The sequence below is a fragment of the Copadichromis virginalis genome, linkage group LG6 (assembly GCF_057382275.1).
Source record: "Copadichromis virginalis isolate Kocher_CV1m ecotype Utaka linkage group LG6, C_Virginalis_male_GT1.1, whole genome shotgun sequence".
NCBI classification, from domain to species: Eukaryota; Metazoa; Chordata; class Actinopteri; order Cichliformes; family Cichlidae; genus Copadichromis; species Copadichromis virginalis.
Window position 1 is genome coordinate 12907511 of NC_140623.1, and position 27513 is coordinate 12935023.

The 27513-nt window shown below is 41.1% G+C and overlaps 1 protein-coding gene across 1 annotated transcript; it reads right to left on the reverse strand.

Moving 5' to 3' along the window:
- Window positions 1-2512: 2512 nt before the first annotated feature.
- gtf3c1 (general transcription factor IIIC subunit 1) lies at window positions 2513-25559 on the reverse strand. Its single transcript, XM_085458734.1, has 39 exons — window positions 25122-25559; window positions 23266-23478; window positions 22412-22588; window positions 22152-22295; window positions 21788-21887; window positions 21583-21706; window positions 20973-21152; window positions 20043-20158; window positions 18799-18851; window positions 18301-18692; window positions 18107-18175; window positions 16737-16974; window positions 16504-16657; window positions 16281-16384; window positions 15178-15269; window positions 14449-14823; window positions 14159-14304; window positions 13476-13573; window positions 13281-13377; window positions 12887-13070; window positions 12701-12797; window positions 12053-12185; window positions 11876-11963; window positions 11712-11773; window positions 11049-11157; window positions 10824-10966; window positions 10588-10730; window positions 10430-10514; window positions 10224-10336; window positions 10077-10136; window positions 9901-9994; window positions 9207-9379; window positions 7771-8379; window positions 7310-7452; window positions 6305-6409; window positions 5926-6215; window positions 4485-5038; window positions 4215-4398; window positions 2513-2913 (listed from the first exon to the last, which is right to left on the reverse strand). Exons 1-39 carry the CDS (start codon window positions 25340-25342, stop codon window positions 2716-2718), a joined length of 6660 nt encoding a protein of 2219 aa, XP_085314860.1. The 5' UTR covers window positions 25343-25559; the 3' UTR covers window positions 2513-2715.
- Between the last annotated feature and the right edge of the window lie 1954 nt (window positions 25560-27513).

Consider the following 27513-nt stretch of genomic DNA (forward strand, 5'->3'; position numbering starts at 1 on the left):
TACATACCGTACTGCAATCTTTTTATATACTGACTTTAAAGTAGTAATATCCTCATAATAATTAAAAAATCAATCAGTATGACTAAGGAGCTTGGAAAGAAAAGCGTCTGGACTTCTTTAAGTTGCTTGAAGACGTTTCACCTCTGATCCGAGAAGCTTCTTCAGGTCTAGGGTCAAATGTTGGAGAGACCCAGATTTAACCCCTGTGGGAGTGTCCCCCCGAGAGGGACAATGGACCCCCTAATGATCCTCTACCTAATCACATGAGCCAAGGTGTGAAAATGGGTGTGGGTCACAACCAGCCAGGGTTTCGGGTGAGCTCTTTGTGAAACCTAGCCCCACCCTATCATGTGATTTCCTGAGGTCAGATGGCCCAGGATGTGAGTGGGCGTTAAGGCGTCTGGGAAGGGATCTCAAAACTGGATCATAGATGGCAGACAGTGTCGTAAACCACCGCCTCTGTTCAAAGATGGTCGCTTACAGTGGACATAAATGGCTTCTTTTACCCCTCTTTCAAACCATCTGTCCTCTCTGTCCAAAAGGTGAACATTGGCATCCTCGAAAGAGTGACCTTTGACCTTTAGATGCAGATGGACTGCCGAGTCTTGTCCCGTGGAGGTGGCTCTTCTATGTTAGTACATACTGATTCTATGTCAATCAGTATGACCTTAACACACCATGCACTGTTTTTTTTTTATCAGTCTTGAGGTTTAAACATTTAGTGGATGCTTCCAAACGTTTGCTTTATATCCAGTTTATACTTATTGTGCAGTTACTGTTTTGTATTTTTTGCTTGTTGCTTTTAATGCCATTACAGTATACCATGCATTAGCTTATAGAGTACTCTGTATATGCATCGTAACTTTTCTAAACTGTAATATGGGAGAAACATCAGTTGTGCAATTGAGAGCTTTAGTCGTGAGCCAGCATTAGACAGTGGCTCTGATTAAAGTGAAGATTATCCATTTTAACATGTTCTGAGTGTCCCATTTCAGTCCTGTATTGTAGGCTATGGAGAACTCAAGGAATTCACACACACCTGCACAGTGCACTCAAACATATTCATCTGTACATAATATCTGTAGGCTGATCGGAGGTCCACACTTACAGTCAACAATGTTGAAGGTTTGGTACTTTGGCTGAAGGAAAAGAGGAAGTTTTGTGCTCATAAGTCACATTGAAATGAATGTGACTGTGGTACATTCCTTTCCTCTTTGTTTCCCCGGTGATCGTTATCACGGTTTCCTGAGACTCCCCCCATTCTGTATCAGTCTTGTATTTATTCACCCAATAACAACGGTATTATTCCTGCACTTTCTGTTGTAACCCCAGTTCTCTATATGACTGTACCTATCTCAAGTGTATCAACAGATGACGGCAGAACATCATAACTAGACTTAAACTGTGAGTCTTTAAAAAAACAAAACAAAAACAGAGCAGTCCTGCCTAGTCCGACTTTCAGCACCTTTACAACCATCTAGGAAGTGAAAGCACAGCGTACGCCAGTAATTACAAAACCACCTGAACAAATAAAATTATAGCACTGGTCACAGACAGGCTGGTCTGAGCATTTCACATTTTCTCACACTAGCATCTCTAGGGTTTACAAACAAGTCTCAAAAAGAGAAAATATAGAGCAAGTTCTGTGCAAAATGTCCTGTTGATGCCAAATGACAATAAATGTAATAAAGGTTAGGCGAGCTTCCACTGCCAATCAAAGATACAGATGCTTTTCATTAAGTACTTAGAGCTCTGGTTTTCATATTGCACTCTCACCTGGCTTTTATATATTGTGATTGTCTTAAAATATCCTAATGACAGCTTATTGCTAAAACATCTCCACCTTCTTATCCTGTAATAAAACAGTTATTAAAGTGCTTTTCATTAGAGTGTGCTGGTGTTTTCGCCCTTTTCCAGATATCTGCCCGTTCTGTAAACACTACTCGCATTACTAGTCTTCTGCAGCTAGAAACAACCTCGCTCCACTACACCAATCTCTTGATACACTTTGAAGGTACCCAATCAGGCTATAGAGAGAACATGAGTGAACGAATGGGTCCAACAACAGGAGCCATGAAAACCTGACAAAAAGATGACTCCTCAGCAAACAGATATCAGACATACCATTTTTTTGCATGAAAGACTTCCCCCAGAGTCATTCACGCAACACCAAAGAATCTAAGTAATTGATAAACAATTAAATGACAGAAAATCTCTTGTTTTCCATTGTACTATAAAAAATATGGGAAATATGGGACAGTGTGGGCAGTGAGCGCAAACATTTTCTGTGATTTCACACCTTCATCATGTAGAAAAAAACTTGTAATGTAAAGAATCTAAATTTATTACTAAATAAAGTAAAAAATAGAGTACACCGAGTGCGTTTCTCTCATAAGACTTTACAAAGCTGATTTTAACCTTTAAGACCTGCATACTGTATACATAAGTGTAAACACAGCTTTTGCATGTTTCAGAGAAAATGACAAAAACGTGATTAACTAATAAATACAAGTTTTAAGAAGACTTATGGGTTTTTATTAAGAATTATAAGTTAGAGTACACAAAAGCTGAACACAAAAAAAAAACTTTCCCAAAAGAAATACAAACAACCTGATCAAATTTTTTAAATATCCTCACTTAGCTCTCAAAGGCTTGATCATTGTGTCAATATTTTCTCAGTCCTTGGAGATCTAAAAGAAGTTTAGCAAACACTTTTCAGGGTATACAACAGTTCCAGGTTCGCTCGTTGGGCAACACTCGACAGAGTCGCAGGCAGCAGCTGATGGTGGGCTCATACATCACTATGTCTGGTTCTCTCTCGCTTTTTCTTTGCTGTGCAGGACGAGTGAACAGTGAGGGTTTAGGACTTTTAGCCAGAGTTTTCTTCGTCACACAGCCCAGTTCGATAAGTGCCTGTGGAAGAGACAAAAAGAGTAAAAACACAACCATAAAAAGGGTCAATTTTTGTCTTTGATGCATTTTGGCTCACGGGTATTCTTAACAAAGTTGCGGAACTTGTCATCTCAAACTTTGAACATGTTTAATATGGGCACATTATCTATAGGACAAAAAATAAGGAAAGACAGCTCTTTTATAGCAATGCTAAAACTGTGACAAGCTAAAGAGTGCTAATGTGTAAAAACTAGTTATCCTGGGATGTACCACGTTTTAAGAATTTCTTCCTTTGCCCTCATCAAACTTGTGGTAACTTTTATAGTTGTCATTTTTCATGTTGTGTATACTGCCCCCCAAAAGTTGGGATGCTGCAATTTACAAATCTCATAAACTACTTCCAGCCAATTAGGTTAATGGGCAACAAGTCAGTAACATGACTGGATAAAAGAAGAGCATCTTAGAGACGCTCAGAGTTTCTCAGAAGTAAGGACAGGAAGAGGTTCACAATCTGCAAAAATAACGGTGTCTACAAATTGTGGAACAATTGAGAATGTTCAGCATCACGTCTTTTTCAGGGAAGATCTTGCATATTTCAGTAAGACACTACACTGCAGACCAGTATGGCTTCATAGCAGAAGAGTCCAAGTGCTGAACTGTCCTGCCTACAACCCAGCCTTCTCAACAACTGAAAACATTTAGAGCATGGAACCAAAAATGCAATAAAAAAAGCCAGGACTGCTGAGCGGCTAGAATCCTCCATCGGACAAGAATGGGAAAACATCCTCTCCCAAAAGTCCAGCAGTCGGTCTCCTCAGACGCTAAACGGCAGCAAACAACTTTTCTGAGACTTGATCTATTTCACAACTTTAAACATTTGATACCTTTTATTGTGTGAATAAAATCTGGGTTTATGAGATTTGCAAATCATTGCTTCCTATTTTTAAAATCACGTTTTACACAGCAATCGTGTTGCGTCTGCTATTCAAAGATACAGGCATATTTTTAACATTTAAGCATGGATTTAGTGCCGCTATAAGGCTGACTGGTTCATTTTCACTACTCTCATCAGTGCACTTGCTCAGCCCAGCAACAAACTGTCACTATAGAAAGCATTTACCTGCTAAAGGAGCTGATAGAGGTCAGAAGGGAGACTGAATATTGGATGTGTATGACCCAAGTGCTCAAATAATGGAAAGTCTATTTTATCTTTAGATCCTTTAGATTTAGATTTCTAGTGTTTGTGTGTATGAAATGTTGATACACTTAAACGAAAAAATAAAAAACTAATAGATGAAGTAACAACTACTAGACTGGAATACCTGCACAAGATCCTGAACTGCCACTGGCTGCAGCAAATCTTTGTAATGCTCTACCAGCGCCTGGTGTGTCAGGCCGGGCTGAGACATGATGTGGTAGAGAACAGCTTCCAGCATGCCCTTACACACCTGCCGGTTCACCTTACCATCAACCAAGCGCCAGGGCCGGCTGATGAAGCTGGTTTCACTGGATGCAAAAAGGAGAGAGATGAAACTTGGAATATTGATGAAGGGAAAAACGAAAACCTTGGTATGATTAAATTTGGTACTCACGCATCAGTATCGGGGCCTGTGGAGGAAGAGCACGCCTCATCGTTGTTCTCATCCTCTTTCCTTCCTCTTCTCAACCTCTGCTCTTTCCTGTTATCTTGTCTTCTCTCTGCGTCCGTCGTCTTCTTCCTTTCTGCAGCCTGTTTTTCCTCCTCCTGTATCTGCTTTCCTCCCTCCTCCTCCAATAACAACAACTGGTCTCCCCTCGATTCATCTGCCCTCTCCATCGGCCGTTCCAGTTGTTCCAGCTGTTTCTCCTCATTTGTTTCTTGGTTACTCGGCACTCCGTCCACATCCTCTTTGTCAGCGACGTCCTCTCTATCCACAGCCAATCTTTTCGCCGGTGGTTCTTCCTTCTCCACTTGGAATTCGCGGCTGCACCGCTTCCGTATAAAGGGGATGGTTTGCTTCTTCTCCAAAAACGGGTGTGACGCAGTGGATGACTGAGACCAGTGCTTGGAGCTGACAGTAAGAAGCCATGGTCCAGCGAGCTTCATGAGCACCCAGCGGACACTGAGACTCCCAACTTTTACCACCTGGCCTTCTTCTTCCAACTCCTAGAACACAAACATGTTGCTATGAGTCACTGCCATTTTTAATACTTTTTACAAGGTGATTCCTCTGTAATTATTGCAGCTTCAGTGTTGTATAACATTTCAACTACATATCAAGAAAATTAGAACAGACTAAAGAAACTGAATGAGCTGCTGTGGCTTTCATCATTGGAAAGAGGTGCGTGATGTAAAGCCTGGCTTAGGCTCCTGTGGGGAATCCTAGTAGAGACATACAACATAACCTATTCCCTACCTACCTAGTGTCTGATGTTATTGCCCACATTTATGCTGGTGCATTATGTGTAATAACCGTGTCCCGGTGCCAGTTTATAGAAGGGGAAAAAAAAAACTTTTTCCCCTCCTGGGTCTCCACTTTTTGTTCCGGTCATTTTTTTTTTCAGGAAAAACATATTTGCTTCTATTCAGATAGTTTCAACTCGAGGAATTTGCTGGCATTTGGGAATCTTTATATTATACTATGACTACTATTCCTTATACTGAGAGAATGATTGTTATTCTCTCACTAATAAATTCAAAAACTGGTGAAAAAGTAGTGCACAGAATGAACTGATGGTGCTGAACGACATGTAGTTCCATGGGGTTTGCATTTATGACATCGCTACAGTGTAGATTTCCCATTGAAGCACAATGAAAGCAGTAATGCCTAGAATTTTAAAACATCCTGAGGACTTGTCATTTTTCAGTTCCTGCAGTGCAGACACGCAAACAAAGGGAGAAATCCTTAAAGAGTCATAAGAACGATGACGAAGATCCTGTAGCAGGAAATAAATTAAAACGATGCAGAAAACACATCGTAACATAACTTAGACACCAAATCTGTTTTCTTCACCCTTCACATAAGGATGTTGCGTTTAGATTTTGATTTTTACCTCCATGTACTGCTGCAGCTTCCTGCTGCGTCCAGACTGCCGCTCCAGCAGGTTCGCGTGAGCCTCGAGAAAGTCATAAGCATCCCAACCTCTTTCACCAGCTTCATCTAAGCTCCTCATGATCTGAGTGCACGCTTCAATGTCCCGCGGGGTGTATCCCTTTTGATTTACAAAGCGCCTGTAACACTCCTCCACACTGGGTGGAGAAAAGGAGGCTGAACGGACGAAGGAGGTGAGGTTGGAGGGCAGAAGGGATGGACCACATTTTGTCAAGTCCAGAGGTGCAAAGTCTAAAAATGAAGGAAACAGAAAATAAAGGATTTTATACAAACGGAGTCTGGTGTTCAAAAATAAAAGTCTAAAATGCGGTGGCTCTTACTCTCTTCACTGAACAGGCTGTGAGCGGGCGTGTTGCGCAGCTGCAACCTCATAATACACGACTCCATCACAATGCTATCATTGGTGTTTAGGTTGCGCACTTTTACTAGAAAAAGAGAAGAACAAACATAAATAGAAATGCAACATCCTTTAATCTTCTTAACACAGAAAACACCTACAAATTATATTACTAGCAATCAACTGATGCTACTGCAGGACTGCTGCTAATAAACACAATGCTAGCGACTGCTGTCCATGAGTGTGTGAAAGACAGACGGGACCAGCTTTGGCTGGAGGTTGTTTCTCCGAAGATTTTCTAAGAAGATTCTTGATCGAGTTATAATTGTTTACAAAACAATGAAACGGCTCAACGATCACAAAACTTTTCCACCTTTGTGCATAAATTATAAGCCACCTACCTACCTCACCTCTCTTAAGACTTACAGTTAGGCATAGATCATGTGACCCTGAACCCTCCTTTAGTTATACTGTCTTCTTCACTCACTATGTGTTTAGACACCACTCTGTATTTAATCATTTGTTATTATTAATCTCTGGTGTGTGTCTTTTTGTCATGTCTTTGTTCCCTCACCCCCAACCAGTCACAGCAGACGGCTGTCCCTCCAACAGACAGCTGTTGTGCTGGAGGCTTCTTCCTGTATAAGGAAGTTTTTCCCTCCCACTGTCGCTAAGTGCTTGCTCATAAATGGTCATTTGAATATTAAGCTTTCTATTTCTATTACTGTCGGGTCTTTACAATAAAGCACAGCGACTGTTGCTCTGATTTGGTGCTATATAAATAAAACAGTTTCTCCAAATATGGCAGGAACTTCACTGAAGAGTGTGTAAACTGTTTTAGAACAAAATGCACTGACATAAACTGCTTGCCACTTGCTACAAAACTGTTTTGGAAGTTTGCTGACAAATTGTTCAATCAATCCAACAAACTTTCCGTTCAATCATCCACCAGGTATTATTACACAGTAAAAGGTTTCTAAAGCTTTACCGATGCCCGGGGTGCAATATCCTCGCATCATTAAGTACTTGGTGTGCGAAGCTTTTTGTGCCTTCACTTGTTGCCTTTTTTTCCCATCGTAATCGTCACCATCATCGTCATCCTCCTCTTCTTCTTCTACTAGTTCTGCCATACTGAAAAGAAAAGATTGTGACTTTTGTAAATCGGGCTACAAATAATTTTTTTATGTTTTCTGTTTGTAAGCTTCATGAGAGCCCACTGTACAGTTCCTTCTAGCTAAAAACGGGATATATCTGTACAACTTAATAATAAAAACTACTTTCTGATTTTGCTTTTACTTCAATGTGTTGTCACTACTACACTTTCAACCTGCTGTTGTTTATTAACACTTCAAGCAACATTTCATGTGTGAAAGATGATGTACATATCTTTGCCTGAGATGCTTTGAAACTGTATAAAAGTCATTACGGTGCTGAATCCTTATGCCTCACCTCTTCACTACATCCTTGTCCACCAGGTTGCTGTCCACCACCACCATCTGTTTAGGTATGGAGGCGTACACATTCAGCAGTCCTAGAGACATCAGGCTGAGCGAGACTAGGCAGGCTCCACCCGGGGACTGGAGAGAGAACTTGAGCATGTCCGACACATCTGGAGGCTCGTCTGAAGCTGGAGGTACCGTGTTTGACGTGGCCGACACTCCTGGAGCCTCTTCACCAGATCCAGATGTGGAGCTGTCGTCAGGCTTTTTCTGCTCGTCCGGCTTGCTCGAAACATCAGTTTTCTCGTTGTTCGTGTCAGCGTCCTTTATACTCTCGTCTCCTTTAATTTCACCTTGGTTGTCATCTCCTTCCTTTGTGGTGACATCTTTTGCCCTTTCCGGCTCACTCGCTGGTCTGTCAGCTTCTTTTCCTCCATGTTCTTTACTTTTGGAGCCTGTTTTTGTCTCCAGCACTTCCTCTCCATTCTGTGACCTGTACTCAGTTTCGTTGTAGAGTGTGATGATGGGCCTGTCATCATGCGTGCCATTGTCAATTAGACTCCTTAAGAAGCGGAAGGAATCGGTGCACAGGGAATGAGGAAAACGCCATGAAAAACACCTATAAGGAAGGAGAGGGAGAGGGGTGGTGAAAAACTTCAGGGGGCAGTAAGTAGTGCAGGAAGAATTCACATACTGGACTACTGGATTTTTATTTTATTTTTATTATTCTGTATCCACCTGTACAGTTTATGGATGCAGCTTATCAACCACACTTGCTAGCTTTAGGTGAATATCTTGAAGCTTTACCATCTTCACTTGTTTCTAGGAATCCACCATATAATAAAAAGGGCCTGACACCGGACACAACTGGGTAATGAATCACTCTGGATTTCCTGTAAGCAGTCAAATGCAAACAGAAACAAAGGGCTGGAAGCTACACTGATCCCAGGGGCACCCCTTCCTAAAGGGTACTTACCATAACATAGCGCACATAACTATTTGTCATGAAAGCAGCTTTTGTGTGAGAAATTTAAAAAAACCAAAGACGTCCAGGTTTCTAGACGAGTTCTAGCAGTTACAAAAATCACCTATAAGTCCTACTTATGAGTGCTACTTAGGTGAAAGTGGCTACAGCTCTATTCCAGCTAATTAATCAACTCATTCATTCAGACATACAGTACATTTGGAAAGTGTCCATTAGTTATAATGTAGGTTTTTTTTCTTCTTTGTTTTGAATACCTCGCCACTTTTGATGAGCAAACAGTGGAGCAAATAACATGTGGAAGACAGAGGAGGAGCCGTGGGTTACCATGGTAATGAAACAGTTAGTAAAACATTCCCACTCCGTTCTCTGTAGTGCAGGACGTTCACTCCCGACCAGCTACCAGGATCAAGTGTTGTTTCAGTGATGCGTGCGAGCGTATCATTTCTCAATTGGTCGCGTACCTGAAGTAGGACTGGGACAGCTGGTAGGACATGGGCAGGATGGGCAGCGCTCGGTTCTTCTTCGGCCCAAACTGCTGGCTGATACGCCGGCGGTTGACCAGACCCCTCTTCCTGCACTGTATGAAGACTTTGCACAGAAGCTCCTGGTCATACTGACTGTACAAGTGGAAGATCTACGACAGAAGTGAGACAAATAATCAAAGGACTGAGCCTTAAAACATGACACAGATCTACTTATTAAGGGAATTTAATCCTATATAAAGCTTGATTACACTTTTTACTGATTTTTTTGTTTGAAGACATGAATAAAAAAAAAACATTCTTTACAGATAAACTTAGTTAACCTCCTAAGACCCGAACTCTTCCAAAGTATGCATTTTTAATTTCTCTTTGATATTTGGGCTGATTGGCACTTGATGAATGTAAAAAACAAAGAATTACCAGATTTTTTTTTTACCTTTTTTTTGTTTCTAAGAAAAATGAGAGCCACATATGAGGATTTTCGTTTAAAATTTCGATAGAACAGTGGCAGTATAATGTCCTTCTAAGTGGATATCAGGCCCTTGTAGAGTAAAATTGAGTATTTTGGTCTAAATAACCCAAAATGTGATGTCCACATATGTGGACGCCAGGTCCTAGGAGGTTAAAGGGAGATTTTATGGAAAAAAGGACTAAAACTGAAGGTTGGCTGTACCTGAAAGGATCTGGAGGTTTTCATTTGATTGTTGGTCATGGCCAGAGTGCTCTGGATCAAGTTATGTAACACTACAGAATGAATGTCATCTGTGCTGCAGTGGAGACACACAAACAAACAATCACTTACTGCCATAAACATTCATATTCTAATGTAAAAATCTTAGATAACCTTACCTGTTCAAAGTGTCTTTGTATGGGAGCTTTTTCCCGCTGTCTATTGCAGAAACCTTAAACCTGTTTAAAAAAACAAAAACAAACACTTGTTAGCTTTACACTTAGCTACATATTGTATGTCAGCACATCAATCTTCCAGCTTTTTACCTCGAGAAGAGCTGCTGTTTGGTGTCAGGGATGATCAAATCATGAGCATTGACAATTGTGCTGAACTTCTGTCTGAGCAGCCGGATATACTCTGAGAACACTTTGGCACAATCCTAAAAAAGCACAGACAGAAATATTACACTTTCAATTCACTTAAATAAATAAAAATACAGAAAATGGAAATAAAAAGAACGGCAAACACATACCTCTGGTTTTTCGGGATCAGCAGGTTTCTCCTTCTCCAAAAGACTCATCAGCGACTTGTCCTGGTACACTTCAGCCAGGCAGATCCTGCAGCAAAATTCCACGAGTTTCACGAATGACTGGATTTAAAAGTATGTGTTTCTTTGCTATCTGCACTCACCTGTAGTTCAGAAGTGTCTGAGGATTTTTCAGGATGTATCTTGAGCGACGTCCAACGGCAACTGACGTTTTATCCGATGATATCTCAAACTCTGCGTGGAGCAGGTCTCTCACCACGCAGTGAGGTACAAACTGCCTTTTTAACTGCAACACATGACGTAACGTGCAGCACGTTTTGGAGGAAGTACGTGCGAGAAGCTGTAAAATTTAAAAAGATGATTGAATTTCTGTGCGTACCTTGCTGTTGAGCAGGTCTGCAGCCACACAGCAGAGCATCACCAGTGAGTCTTCCTGTACAGTCCAGTTGACTCTTTGTCTGGTCATCCGTTTCAAAGCCTGGTGGTCCGTCTCATCGTGTGCAGGAGTGCGTTTCTTGGGCTCTTTGATTATGAAAACACGTGTTTTTCCTCACATCCAGCAGACACATGCATTCATCTTTAGGTTAAGATGGACACTTTGTACCTTTTTTCTTCTTGCGTGGAACTTTGACAACATCTTTCTTGGTTCTCTTCCTCTTCTGCCCCTTTCCTCCAACCACCCGCTGGTTTCTGGATGCTGGTTCTATTCCCACCTGGTTATCAGTGAATAAGAATACAAACAATAACCTCTAGACAGTCTAAATAGATGTCTTTGAGCACTGACCAGTAATTAAATAAAAAGAAACAACACCATTACTGCCTTTGGATAGTTACAATACTGGACAAAGAATGAGCAGGTAAATAATTATGTTGTTTATTATATAATAAAGGCCCACATTATGATTGTACTCTCAATTTGAGCTTAATTAAACATACCTGCTTAAAAGCTTCTTCCACAAAGTTAGAATTATTAGTTTCTGTTAGCGTTGTGACGTACTAGATTATTAGACCAAATGTTGCACTGCTGCAACAGCGTTTCTATTCTTCTGCACATCCCATTACTATTAAGACGTGGCTGAAGACCAGAAACACCCCCACTGTTCAACAGCTTCCTCAAATTGTATGTCGGAAAAGAAAACCTCTGAACATTGTTCATTTTCTGCAGGCAGGATTTAATGCAGGGCTGTTGAGTAGCTTTGAACTTATTTAATAGACATAACAAACTGGAAGATGAGCATATGTTAGAGTTAGATAGAAAATCCCATACCTGAACTTTTTCTGCCCTCGCTGGCCGCTTGGATGTGACATAACGCGGTGTCGCTGTACCTCCTGTTGTAGAGATTTGTGGTTAATATAAATGTTAAAAGCTCCAGGAGCAGATGTGACATAGCTGATCACATGAAGTGGACAAAAGAAAAAAAAAAAACTCACCAGCTTTAAGCGCAAATCTGAGAGCATCTTTACTCAGGAGGCTCTTTAGTCTGGTTTTGTTGTCCTGTGCCTCTAAACCAGATTGCCTCTTAAAAACAAAAAAACCCCAATATGTCAAAAATGCCAGCATGCATTCAACATGCACATGACTGTCTGTATTGCATACTGTGTTTGTACCATGTTAACAGAAAGCAGCTGATTGGTCCAAAACCAGTTGCGTTTAAGATGACCAAAAAATTCAGAGTCCAGTCCTCCTGCTCCTTTACCGTCTCCTGGTATCAATCCGTCATCACACACTTCAGTACTGCCCCTGTGTGTGTTTGACAGATGCACATTCATCAGCGTGACTTTAAAACACTGTGTATGAAAGGTTTCTGTGCTACTGTAGTACTGTAACTGCTCGAGTTAGTCAGCTTTAATTGAAAATGAGAAATGGAAGAAAAGAAGCACAGTGAATAAGAACCCAGCCACACAGAAAAATGGGTGCTCTCTGACTGGCTGACAAGTGGCTGCCGGGAGTCGCTAGTGTGAAGCTGGTTGTAAAGTGGTATACGGTTGTTAGCAGCTCAATAGTTTGCATGGAAGCTGCCAACTTGTCTGCAAACACTCGCAAACTACTCACCAAGTAGTGAAGTAAAACTACATTTCTTTTGCCTTCAAAGTTGGCTGCTGTGGTAAGGCACAACTTTTACTTTAATAAGTCACAATGCGATTTATGATGCAGCACCCTCTTTAAAACCGATTTCACTCGGCGACAGCCAGGAACCTTCATATCGTTTTTTTCCTCCCTTGCAGCCAGAGGGAGAGAAATCATTACACACGTACTTTAGCAGGTACGCCATTCCTGCGAAAACGTGGCGTTCTTGCACAAAAGAAGGAGTCGTTTCCTCATCAGTGGTGTTCCTCTTACAACGAACTACCCCTAAAAAGAACATTTTCAAACAGGGACATATTATTATTTGAATAATTGCCAGAGCAGTGCGTGCGTTTTATGGTCATGTATGTACGTACCCAGTGGTGTGTTGAGGCAGACGCACATCAGGTCAAACCAGTACTTTTCCAGGTCATCAGCAGTGTTGAAGACGTAAGGGCGCCTTTCAAACGGTTTTTCAAGGCACTCTGTGACCAGCCAGTAGTGAGGCTCGGTGTTGGTGGTGTCAACAATAGTAGCATTACGTTTAAGATACACAAACACCTGGATGATTGAATGGATAAAGACATATTAGTGCATAAAAATGCTCCTGAGCAGCTACATTTACAGTCATTGATAAGTAAGATTTTTGTGAAGATCAAGCAATTTTTACAACCTTAGAAAAAACCTTAAAAATCAAAAACATGTGCTTGTATTCCTTTTAATAGTCCTCGTACGCTTACACGTACTTTACTGTTTTAAGGTTTTGTGTACCTGGTCTTTCTCCATGAACTTCTCAATTGGACCAAACTGCAGAAGACCCATGTAGACCAACTTTAGCAGGTTTTCATGAAATACAAAGATGTACTTCCTAAAATAAAAAAATAAAAAATAAAAAAATTAGTCCATAAATGCTCACTTTCAGGTCCCAGATGTGGCGTGTTACCGAGAGGACAGAATGAAAATCACCGTTTATAAAGCAGCCGTCTTCTCATTCGTGCAGGCAGCGCTCTCACCAGATGATGTTGCTTTACAGGATCATTGAGATATTCCTCCAGTCCTTCCACCTGTGGGCACAAGTTAGCAGTGTTAACTCAAAAGAATGGGTCGTTCTAAAGAGCTCACTGAATTTATGCATGGCACTGTAGTGGTACAAGTGTATTTAGGAGCACAGCATCTCAGCCATGAAGCAGCAGACCACATAAAGTCCCAAACTGGAGTTTAGCCAAGTGCTGAGATGCACAGTGTGTAAACATCACCAGCACTCTGCAGACTCAGTAAGCGCAGAGCTCCAACCCTCCTCTGGCATTAACATCAGCACAAGAACTATACTACCGTCCATATAGTGCATCTCAAAAAACAATAACAGGGCTGATGTTTGCCACTTGAAACTCAGAGAAAACTGAAAGACGGATGCTTTTAAAATATGTGAGCACATTTTTTAGTATTTACACAGTATTAAGGTAACTGATCCACAAATACCTAAACATTGCACTACATCTGCTACAAAATGAGTTCAAACTGAGAAAATCTGCACATATCTGCCACAAAGTTGACCCGTTCATCTTTTCAGAGAAAACATATTTTCCACTCCACACTAGCCAATGAACTGCATGGCCTTTTTCCCCCCAAAAACAAAGCTTCACACTCACCTTATAAGTAACTTGAATAATTTGCACAAAAACAGAAAGAGGCAAACAGAGGAGCAGGTCGCCCACCATCGCCCAGCCGCTGCTGTACTCCTCGTGAACACGGACAGGAGGGATGAATCTCTTCCAGGAGTCTTCATCGAGATAGACTATCAGTGTCACACAGGAAATAAAAAAGGGGAACCAAGAACATTAGCTGGGAAAATGCAAAACTTCCACACCCCTGTAGACAGAAACAAGCAATCCAAATTACATTTTCATTAGAAATGCAAGTATACATGAGGCTGTCTCACCTTTCATGTCAGACTGAGAGTAACTATCTTTTTGCTCCTCTCCTTCATCACCAGATGCCACTTCCATGTTAGATAAGCTGGAGTCTGCACTTTTCCGGCCGTCACATCCGGTGCCAACACTGTCAGACAACGGTGTTGGTCTGTCTGCAGGTGTAGAGCTTTCTGCTTCTTTCAGATCCTGTTGTGCTTTGCTGTCTGCGGGTTTGGCAGCAGGATCGGAGCCGTCTGTGCCGCTTGATGATTGACTGGTTGAATCAGAGCTGCTACAGTTGTGTCGGAGCGGATGCCCATAGATCAGGTACCAGAGGAAGGTATGCATCATGCGTAGACGATGCATTTTAGGCTGGAAGCCATAAGTCTTACTCAACCCTGGAACTATTTAAAAATAATAATAATAATAAAAAAGTGAGTCAAACATTTACTGGAGACAGATCTGATTTAGTATACACAACAGCATGATCTTAGCACGCCTGCTCAATTTACTGAATTTAAAAATGTTTTTAGTCTCTTCTTATTTTTGACCATCTGATGACCATCATTCACTTGTTAGAAGAGTATTAAGGAAATCATGAAAATAATGTTTATTCTGCCAGTTTGATATAGAGCTTGAATCACATGATTGACCCACTGGGAGAAACTATTCGTTTTTGCTCATTTCTGTTCTTGGGAATAGAAATCTGTGGGAAATTAAAGTTGTCTTTTTGTTGTGGTATAAAATCAAAAAACAACCTCTTGTGGGCTTGAAGTCCGGGTCATCATCGATAATTGCTTTCTTTTTGTCAGCCTCCTTCTCTTGTTCTCTGGCTCTGTCTTCAGCATGGCTGAGGGACAGAAGAAGAATACCGGGGGCACAACAGGCATAAGCCAGTGAAACACAGAAGACAACACAGATGTTCACATTCTGGTATAGAAAGATCTGAATACATAAACACAGCAATCAGGCAGGCCGAGTGATCATTACCAAGATCAGAAGTCCATTTAAATCTCTTCACATGTCAACAAACACCAGGTAACAGTAAAGGCACTGAGTACTGTGCAAAAGTCTTAAGTGAGACGATATTTCTTTGCATTTTGCTTCCATTGTTCTCCAGACTTTCTGAATATGGTAAAATGGATCTTTTAAAGTTTTCCTTTAGACATTGGCTGCCTTTTTGCTCATTTACTCTTAACACTCAAGGATAAACAAGGCATCAAACTCAAGGGATGAACCTGTGTTGTGTCTACACATAACAAATAAATTAGCAAAGAACCAATTTTAAGTTATATTTAGACAAAAAACACAATTTCTTTTTTAGTTGTATCTATGGGAAACACCACTTTCCTCAGTTTCACAGCCATTAAATGGTGTTTTTGAGAGTCACCTTGTAGAGTGTTAGCTGAAAATACCTCGGCTTGGTGTGCAGCATGTCCTAAAATAATTTTTAAAAAATGGACAAGTGGAGGACAAAAGAAAAATGAGGGTTACCCCAAGTAGACGTTTAAGGGGGAAAAGGTCAAAGGGAAAAGGCGGGAAGACTAAGATATGCCAAATTACACACGAACTGGACTGAGAATCTGAGGATCTAAATTTAACATTTTTTGAGGCAGCATTTGAGCCTGTGGTGATGGGGATCTCTTCAAAATTGCTGGACTAATGATCAGTGATCATCCAATCTCATCATTGTTCAGAAACACACTGACACCTGTTTTAATAAAGCACTGCCACTACTTTCCATTTTCCTAGTAAAATATTTTTTTAAAATGGAGGGGTCACGTAAGACATTAGGACAGCTCAAACATCCTGTTGTTTTTGTTTTTTTAAAAATGTGACTTATCTTTGATTATGTGCTCACCGTAACACTGCTGAAGAGCTGGAAATTCTGAATCGGACCTGCTCAATAACCTGTTTGACTCGGTCATTGTTGGGCTGAATGGACGGATGAACAATCATTTCAACCTACAGGTGCAACAACAGACACACACATCAGGCAGACAGAGGAGACTTTATATATGACTCCATAAAACTCCCATCTTGCCTGTATAGAAAGGCAGAGCAGATGTGATGTGTTCACGTACCTTCCTTGTCATCCCATCCTGTACAACAGTGGTCGTGTATATTTTAAGCAAGCCTTCTCTAGCGAGACAGTGGACGAGACGTACGATAGTCTTCTTGCAGCACTTTGAACTGACACCGTCCTGTTTCTCATCATCATTGATCATCTTCTGCAGCCTGTGGAAAGCACAGCACGCTCTTACCGTGCATCAAAAACACTTTGAACTTGAACTATTGCCATTTCAGACAAACTTACTGGAAAAGACCTTCTATGATTCTTAAGTTGCAGACAGCCTCAACTATCAAGTTCTTCCTCCTTAGCAGGCGGTACGTCTCGTGAGACCTCTCCCGAGTTACGCTGGCTTTTTTTGGAGAGGGAATACTTTTAACGACCACTGTGATGGGTGCCGCATTATCAGCTGCATTTGGTGTCTCACTTTGATGCAAAGAGCTGGCATCAGTTGAACTGGTTTCTTCCTTTTCCTCAACCGGAGCTTTGTAGGAGAGAAAGGAAATTTCACGGGCACATAATGCACATCATCATCATCCCAAAGAAAACTATCAAAGTTATTTCAGTAACAAACAAAGAAAAGCCATAAAAGGAGAAATTACAATTTGGCAGATGTTTGGTTTTTTAGGGCTATAAATAAACTGGTGGCACTTTTCTTTGTTAGCTAGGTTTCTGCACCAATTGTCCAAAGCGCACCTGAGCAGGACTTTCTGAATCACCCAACAAAAAAATTCCTTAGGCTGGTTTTAAAGCCCAACCTCACATGTAAATAGAAAATACTTGAAAAATGTCCTGAACTAACAGTTGGTGACCCCAGCTGTCTCCATGTGTGTTGAACATTAATCCACGTCTGCACTCAGAGAATGTGTTTCTCCTGCTTTTGACACTACGCCATCAGATGCATATTTTTACACTTTCATAACTGTGACTACATTTCTCTATAAGGAATGTTGTAATTATGCATACATAAGCACATTGAAAATAAATGCATTATAATAGCAGGAGCACAGAAGAGCCCAAACAATTTCTTAAAACTGGATCACCTGACTGCACCTTCTGTCACCTTCTTTCAGCTTTATAGTGAAATTCTGCTTCTGCTTTAACGTCTACAAACTTTTTTCATCTATACTGTTATTCTTTATTGATTTCATCGCCACCCTGTGGCTCATTTGGAACAATCTCAGACCGCTTTACCTGGATTTGGGGAACAAAAACAATCAAACAAAAAACCCTGGTAAAATCCACTTTAGGCTTCAGTCTTCAGTCTGCTTGTTAGCAGATCACCATGTTTGCTATAATTTCCAATTACAGATGCTTGTTGAGTTTGTGTTTGCAGACAAGTCAGCGTCTTCCACGGAAACTAGTGGAGAAACCTGCTAACAATCAAAGTGATCGCAAGGAGGTGTGACCAGTGGCTGCCAGTAACTATACGCAGACAGCAAAGCAAATCGAAATCGAAATGAATATTTACTCGATGTTTTAAGTTTTAATTCAAATGCACGCGTTTGTAAATAAGTATTAGTTTGATCTTTCTCCAACTAGAAAATATACAAAAACATTTTTTACTTTATTTTAATCTACAGTCAGAGCTCTTCAGGTTAAAATGTGGGAATTACCTGTCACAGCACCAGACACCGAGTCGGGTGTCCCGTGAGTCGCAGGTTTGCTGCACACTGAAGTTTCACCTGAGAGGTTCCAAAAAAAAAACAAAAAAAACAACTCATCAACATTAAGAGGTTATGATGTGGATTTTACCTTATAGAGATTTAGTATCTATTCTGAAATCAGCAAAGGTGTAATGACTGCTCACACTCAGCTGGTGCACTCTGCATGACAGGAACGTCAGGCTGAGTGTGCTCTGCTGTCATGCTGCCATTTTCCCCTGTTGTCTTTCTCCTGGCTCCTGAGTTTTCCCTCACTTTACTTTCATTTCCATCCAGCCCTTCCTCTCTTGAATTTCCTTTCCCGTCTTCAGATGTCTGCCCCCCTTCCTCTGCCTCTTTGCTTCTTCCCTTAACTTCTTTTTTATTCTTCTTGGCTTCAGGAGTTCTGGAGCTTCCTTTCACTGGCGCCTTTGACGATGACGGCGTTTTAGGGGAGGTCGGTTCTGCACTTGACGTTTGAGGTGCGGAAGAAAAGAGCAGCATCTGCCGCTCCTGCTCTTTAGCGAACAGCTGGAGTTGATTGCTACTGCCGACACACCTGCCAAAAGATGTGAGCAAAAGATATTTTTAACGGCAGGATTTAGTGCAAAGTGGCGCGAAAATAAGAATTTAAAGGTATAATTTATGCATTTAGGGTTACAAACTTATGGCTGATGAATTTTGTAGTCCTCTGCCGACCCTCATCTTCCATGAATCCCTACAGAGCGAGGCACACACACACACACACAAGTGAAAAACAGAAATTTACAATGTAAAACAAAACTAAGCAACACTAAACGACCCACTGCTTTGGTAGATTGCTGCGGCATATCATTTCCTGGTATGAAAAGTCAAGACAATGCTGAAGTGCCGGCTTATAGATCTATGACCTCATTAAACAATTTCCTGATGAGTTTATGATCGCAGTCAGTACTTGCAAGTTTTATTGAAAACAACGCGATATTCAGTTTGTAATTTTTGTTCCTCGTTTGAATCAAGAATGAGATCATGGATACCAGTGGCAGAAAAGAGTTTTCTCCAGTGGGTGGCTGTCCTCTGACTCAGAGACAGGGTGGGGCATCATTCGAAAAGGGCTCAGAGCAGCTGCTACTCTTTGGATGACAAGCAGAAATGATCCTGGGCTGGCAGTTGTGATGTCAGGTTTGGCATTTGCCGTTCATGAGGGCGAGAAGAGCTGATATAAAAAGGTTGTAACCGATAATTTCGGCTGCTCCCAAGGAGTTGCTTCAGAACATGGACCTGCATATTTAATTTGGCACAGATTTTACAGCCCAGGGTGGGTTCCTAATGCCTGTGCTTCCTCTCACTTGTGAACCGACGACCTTTCGCGTGTCAGAGAAACAACGGCAGAAGAATTAGAGGTTAAGCAGGGACATTTCTAGCACCATAAATATATACATTTTTAAAAATAAATAAAAACTGTATCAATCTATCAAGCAGATAATAATAAGGGCAATTAGAAACTGCTGATGGCACTAAAGGCCAAATCAGAGAGCACCAGAGGCAAGATTAGGTGCAGAATTTTGGGAAAACTTGGGGATTTACAGTTTGTAGCTCACCACAAATAAAAAAATAATACCAATAAAAAGGAAAAAAAAATTCCATTTAAATAAATATGCAATCCTCCAATTTGACACCAAATAAACTTTCAAGTGGGTATCTGATCGTCAGCACATGTGCCATTAATAATAGCGTTAGGAAGGACGTTGTTTGTGGCGGCTGACCTCTGGTCGTGTGGGTGGGAAGCCGAAACACATCTGACAATTGAGTATACCTCCAAATAAGCTATCCTGGTCATCAGTGCTGCTTTTTCTATTTTTAGCCTCGATCTTTTTTTAAGAGAAGGGCAAAAAGAAAGAAAGAATAAAAGCATGTGCCCAGACGTCACCTTGATCAACCCATCTTTCTCTAGCCTTCGCCAGAGCATGCGAGCTTCCAATTTGCTGACGTTCAGTCTGAATGCAATATCACGCTGGGGGATGCCCTTAGTGCCAGAGGATAGTACTGCATTACAAGAGAAAAAAGACAAAAGGCTACAGTTAACACAACACTCGAGTGTTCAGCTGATTACGAGCAAGACAAACAACTTCCTGTGAGACTGAACAGAAACAAAGTGATTTGAAGGTAAAATGCAGCCTTCATTAGAGAGTGCAGAGAACTGCAGTCTGTTATTAACTGTCCTGCTGCACTTTCTTGAGTTATGAGGACTAGTGATGAACTTCAGAAACAACAATATTTGTTGCCTTATTTACACCTCACTGTCTTCATGGAAAGAGATGACATAAGAATGATATTGTACATTTCACGAGAAGATTACGCTTTAGCACAAAATCAAACTATTAATAACAAATTAAGTAGTAACAATTTATAATGTAAGGAAAAAGGCCTGAAGGAGAATTAGTCCTCTGCAGCTTTGGACACTGAAAGCATGGTTCAATGTGGTGAATGTCACCATGGACACCGAGGTTTCAATCCCCCGTAAAAATTAAATCTTATTTTATCGCAGAAACCTTAAAAAAATTTAAAAAATTTAAAAAAAAGAACTTCGCAAAGAAGGAAGGCAATATTAAATATTGCATGAGATTTTAACTGTTGTAGTAAAATCAACGAGTTAAAAAGAGCTAAATGGGGTAAAAGCCCTTTGCTGTTGGCTCAGTACAGCTGTGATCACGCTCAAACATCTGCACCTTCATGCAACGGTTTGGAGCACAGACAGAAAAATATCGCTGTGTTTATGGAAGTGTTAGCTTTCACCAGTAAAAGCATCAAGACTTCATTTTTCTTTTGTTTCTTAACTTAAGGAAAAGATCAAACATACTGATGTGATAGGCCTGTGTTAACAGGTCCTTCTCCATGATCCGGCCCTCTGTAAGCAAACCCCCTCTTCCTGCTCCACCATCATCATCCTCGTCTTCATCGTCATCGTCATCTTCCTCAGCCACACCCTTCTTTATGTATGGCTTTAACAGCCTCACACAGCGAACAGTCACTTTGGAGCCTGAGAAATAAGTAAAGCAGTGTACTCTTTTATGTTTAAATTTTAGTAACGCACCAACAAAAACTAATTTCGAATACTCCAAAATCACTTCTTCATGGCTCTTTACTTTAGAAAGTCAAGCAGTGACAGAGTTGTTTTTTACCTCACCACTAAACATGGAATGACGACTTTTGCCAGGCACTGAAGGCCAGGCAAAAACGTGTGCATATACATCAAAATATCTGAGAAACTAAACACACAGAAGCAGCAACTCTGTAAACTGCACATGAAGGACAAATAAGACGTTGATTATATCAAGAAGCAGTTGAGTCATAGGCAATTTGTGTCTGATTTCTTGTCTTTCTGATAGGTCATTAATATCCAAATCAAGCATATGTTGTGGTGCACTCATGCACTGTGAGGCTTATGTGGTTTTTCAGTGTTGCATTACCATTTTTGTTGGTGCGGGGTCCAGCGCTGGGGTCCAACTCCTCCAAAGGGAATCGGCAAAACTCGATCAACTTGGACGCTCGCATGTACTTGAATAGACGCAAGTAAGTCCTGTCGTCCACGTTCTACGAGAAAAACAGACAACTTTCTACCACAAGCAGAAGGCTAGACAGACAGGGGCGACAGAAACTTAGAGGGATACTCACAACAAGCTGTTCTCTGAGCATGATGACTGTGGAAAACTGATTCGGACACTGCTGGAGAAAGTTGGACGTGACTTCCATCAGTATATCATACTTGGTCCTCCTGAAAGACAAAAACAGGAAGCAGATGTGATAAAGCCAACACACAGATGGATGCACCTAAATTTTAAAGCTGCAAAAACCGTGCACAGATTTAGGTGGTATCTTTATTGCAGAGGTGACGTGCATAAGACAGACTCTCAACTGAGGGTCCAAGGACAGACCATGTTTTATTTCATGCTTTTCTTTTTCACTGATGATGCTAAACCAACCATTCCCGTTTCTGCTTTTGATGAGATAAAATGTGAAACACAGAGCACAAACATACCTGTTTACATGGAAGCGTTTGAGCAGCAGAAGGATGGAGTGCTGCTGCTGTCCGGTCTTCATTCGCCTGACGTAGGACTGCATGGTGACCAACTGGTATCGGACAAGAGACTTTCTGAAGTAGTGAAACTTTCGGGCATCCACCCTGCTCAAACACAACACTGACTGTTAGAAGGAGGACACCTGAGTGTAAGCCGGTCTGTAAAGGAAACACAGAACAGTGATGGAACCGTGCGAAAGGTGGGTTTAAGTGTCTCCTACTTGAAAGAGCCTCCATGTAGATCCCTCTGCAGCTCCCCTTGCCATCGTGCTCGGCCCACTCTCTCCAGCACGCAGTAAGAGTCGCTGCCGAGTTTTACATCAGGATCGCTCTCGCTGCCAATCAGGGCACGATATCGCAGACACTGTGATGCCACGACAACCAGCTTTCTCCCGTATCTTAGAAGGAAGAGAGAGAGAAGAGGAGAATATGTTACTGAAAGACTTTGAAAGCACAATAAAGGACAAATACATCTGCTAATTCCACAGAGCATGTTAATCATCACCGGGGGGGGGGGGGGGGGGGGGGGGGGGTATGAAACATCCAACATCCCTCACTAAAAATCTCACCATCCTGCATAGATAGTTTCATGGTTAACACGAGCAGCTTTCATAAACACTATTTTAAAAATTGCATTTTATTGATGTTTTGTAGGCATAACCATGTGTTGCTAACTTTTCTGCCACTTAGGTCCTGTCTGCAACCATCTAGCAACCACCAGTCATCTGGAAAAATTTGTATTCTCCAACAGGTTGGGAGTGGTTGCTGCAGGAAAATCATTGCCAATGTCCCAGTCATGCAGGCCTGCAGACCAGTTGTTGCCCCTATGGCAACCACTTGTCACTAGGAAATCTAATAGCAACCAAAACAATCAATAGGAGGTTTTTGAAACAGCACCTCTGATGTCACACAACGCCAACCACTAGCAACCGGTATTATTAATCACATCCAATATAGCAGGCAACTCTGAAGCACTGTGCATGTGACATTGTATGAGAAATCTTCAATAAGCAGCATATTTAACCAGATTTAATTCCAGGTAGGGTTTTGTCAGTATCAGCGCATCTCTACAAACCTTTCCAAAGCCTCGCTCAAGCTGACCAATGGGGTCAGCGGGGACTTGGAGCGGACTTGCTTTGTGACGTCTTTCCTCGTTTTGAAGAAGGCACACGAGCCCTGAATCCCATCCTTGTTTTCTGGGACAACGTCGATGGGGTAGATGTCTTTGGGAGTGTCCGTAAAGCTGTCAGTCACTTCGATGCCTGTCTCTGCATCAATGTCCTTAAACCTGAAAGAAACAAGAGCAACTCCAAACATAAGGAGATGGCAAAATAACACATTTATTGCATTAAATTTCAATGGTAAACTTGACCCTGAAAGAAAAATGCTCTTAGAACTACTACTACCTCTACAAACTAGGGTGTAATATTAATAACTATCAATATTTACACTAATAAAAACAAAAGAATTCACTTCTGTTCAACCAGAAGAGCATTAGGAAAGTCCAAAACTTTTGTTAGGATGTCCACAAAAAGAGTTTACATCAGAGTTGTCAAACAAAAGGCTCGAGGACCAGAATAGGCCCACAAAAGATTCAAATTTGGCCCACTGGACATCTTCAAAGCAGGGAAGGCATAAACCTTGGATATTTTGAGTTTTACAGGTTTTCCTACTGATAATCACCTTCACCATGGAAATTCATACAGCACCGAGGTAAATAAGAAACAGATGAATGAAGAACAGAAAGTTCTTGTTTTAAAACTAATGCAGAAATTTATTATTTCTACAGTAGGTTCACAGTTCAAGAAAGAAAGAAAGAAAGAAAGAAAGAAAGAAAAGACATTCTGTCAATTAACAACAATTTTCCATGTTATACATCTTTCGCCATCTTACAATGCTGTGATTGCAGCCATTCCCCAACTCTCTGTGAATGGTACTCATGGCCATTGATCAGTGGTCTTTGATCAGTGGGTTTTGATCAATGGGTTTTGGTCAGTGGTTGTTGATCAATGGTCATGAGAATTTGCATAATTGTGATTAAGGAACTGACCTCCCAGCCCATCGTTCCTTCAGTGGGCTGGTTTCAGTCATTATGCAAATGTACTGTTTATAAGATTGGGGAAACCTGCAGTCAGCTGAGACTGAAGAAGTCACTGGATGCGTGACGAAACGTTTCTCCCAGAAAACGCTACGTCCAGATGAACAGAATCAACTTTTGGAGAGTTTCCATGTTATAATTACAGGACAGCCTGTGCAATTAATTTCTTACAATGAAGGAAAACTGAGTTATACTGTTCAAATTGCACTTTTGTTCTTATATTAAGATATCTCAGGGATTAAATGTGTAATTACACTTCTTTACAACAACAGAAAAAAGAATTTCACTGCTTCGGCTCACTTAAGATCAGCATGGATTGGATGCGATCAATGGTGCAAAATGACTTTGACATTCCTGGTCTACTTGCTTTTAGGTAAAGGGCGCACAGCTAAATGTTGTTTTTAAAGGATCAGTCCATTACCACCAGTGCTATCCAGCTGATGTTTCAGGTCACTAAAATCTCAGGAGTCACTGATGAGGTTAAGATGACTAATCTTTTTCTTTTGGTCGAACAAAAGAAATCAATGGAGGATGACAACAAAGGCTTGAGAAATTTACAGTGGGAGATTTTCTAACACAGATGCACACAGAGGATTATTAAGTGCATCACAATCTGGTTTACTGCAGGGTTTAAGATGGAGTACATAAAGTGCAAGAGTGTTAAAGTGTAGGAAAACAACAGCCCCACTCAGAAAATAATTGTTCCGCCTGTCTGTGAACCATCGTGACAAATCTGAGGATTGATTTACTTGTTGTGTGGAAGCCTGCCGTTTGTTTTAACTGTGTTAAAACTGTGAGATTCCTTATGATATCTGTGAGGATGAGAACGTCACCTGTCGGTCAGCACGACATCGTCTCTCTCCTCCGGGAGCTCGTAAAACAACAGGTCGCTGTTGATGACCAGTGACTTCCAGATGAGCTCCTTGGTGCAGTCGTCGAGCTTGAGGGGAAACCCGGGCTGCCTGTCTTCCAGTCGTATCCACAAAGTCGGAATGGTTATCCCGTCCAGCCCTTCCAGAGCCACTTCATCCACAACTATACTCAGCAGATCCATTCCGTGCTATTGGCTAGCTAACATGCTAGCTCACCGGCAACTATCCTGCAGTCTGTGCGCGCGCTATAGACTCGTAAAGTCACGGGATGTGACCGGAGAGCTCGCGGGCTCAGATATCTGTGTTAGTGGCAGAATAAATAAAAAGATTGATTTAGAAAGCATTACTTCTTACTTCTACTACGTCTTCCAGCTACTTTGTGTCCGTGTACGTTCCTGCGTCATATTTAAACTTTGACCTCACGTTGCGTGATTAGTTGGGGGAAAATGAAATCCACCAGGGGGCGTACAGGTACACTTTCTGAATGAGCTTCATCGACGCACTGGCATATTTTGAAAAAAAATTTTTAAAATAGAATAACTCGAAAACATATTTGCTTTACAGGAAAGTGAAAATTTTACAATTATGTTCCCATTTAAAAATTATTCTGGTTTTATGTTGAGCCCTGGCATTATATTCCCCCCGCCGCCTTTTTAAGTACTGGTGCTAGTAAATTTTGAGGTATATTGTATATTAGCCATAATTGAACCTATATTGTCCTCTCACCCAGTTGGACAGTTTCCAGATTTGAACGCCTTGAAACAAATTTCTGCCTGCTTCACAACCCTTCCCAGCGGATGTCTGCATATTAATCAGCATATTAATCATGCTTTTCTTTGAATATACACTCTTTCAGCAGTCACTTTGTTTTTAAGTTGCTGAGTAACCGCTGCAGTTTGTTACACCAATATTAAATGGCCATTGTTTTATTAGTTTTTGTAATTGCTATAAATTGACCTTCTATTCAGTGGAAAGGTTATCTCTTTACAACACAATACTCTGAGCCGATTACTCGAAAATAATAATAATAAATATGTACCAGTCAAGCATAAGAGTTTATTCATTTGAGACAGCGCGACAAACGACGGTGGTATATTTGGGGGGTTTCTGTCAACTTAACTTACAACCTTTTTCCTTAACTTGCTGTTTTTAAATATATTTATAAATATTTTTTATTTAAGTGTTTTGTGTGACTTCCCATCCATCCATTCGCTTCCGCTTCTCCTTTTCAGGGTCGCGGGGGGCGCTGGAGCCTATCCCAGCTGTCATAGGGCGAGAGGCGGGGTACACCCTGGACAGGTCGCCAGTCTGTCGCAGGGCCAACACACAGGGACAGACAACCATTCACACTCACACCTAGTGGCAATCTGGATTATCCAATTAACCTATCCCCACAAGCTGCATGTCTTTGGACTGTGGGAGGAAGCCGGAGTACCCGGAGGGAACCCACGCAAACACGGGGAGAACATGCAAACTCCACACAGAAAGACCCCGGCCTGATGGTGGAATTGAACTCAGGACCTGCTTGCTGTGTGGCAACAGTGCTAACCACCGTGCCAACGTGCTGCTATCCTGCTGTTTTGTGTGACTTAAATCTGTTGAATTTATCTGACTTAATTTTTTTTTTCAAACCTGACATAATCTAATTAAGTTTGTCCAGCAATTCTCCTTTTCCTTTTTAGGTCATGGGGACCTAACTCCATCTGCTGCTGAAGACAGTGCGTCACATGTGACACCTGTGGACATGAAAGCGAAGTGGATGGTACATGACATTTGGTAAGATGCTGAGTACATTAACTATATGCAACAGAAAGTTATATACATTTACACCCACACCCCCTGATGGAACAAGTATTGATATTGGAGACATGTATGATTATTGAAATCATGCTAAATTACATTTTCTTAGTGTTTCAATTAGTTAAGCTAAATAAGTGCCTGTAGACATTGCCAAGCGAAGGATCAATATTTGCTTCTAGGAGGACATTTTATATATCATACACTAGTGAACAAAGCTATAACTGATATAAAGACATTCAATTCTTGGCTTAAAATAAATCAGGCCCGACTTTATTAATTAGAGCTGTTTAACCTGCCAAGACCCGAACTCTTCCACAGCATGCATTTTTAATTTTTCTTTGATATTTGGGCATATTGGGTGGGGCCCAGTGAATGTAAAAACAAAGAATTACCAGCTTTATTTTTTTTACCCAATTTTTGTTTCTAAGAAAAATAAGAGCCACAAATGCGGGTATTCGTTTAAAATTTCGATAGAACGGTCGCAGTATAATGTCCTTCTAAGTGGATATCAGGCCCTTGTAGAGCAAAATTTAGTATTTGGGTCTAAATAACC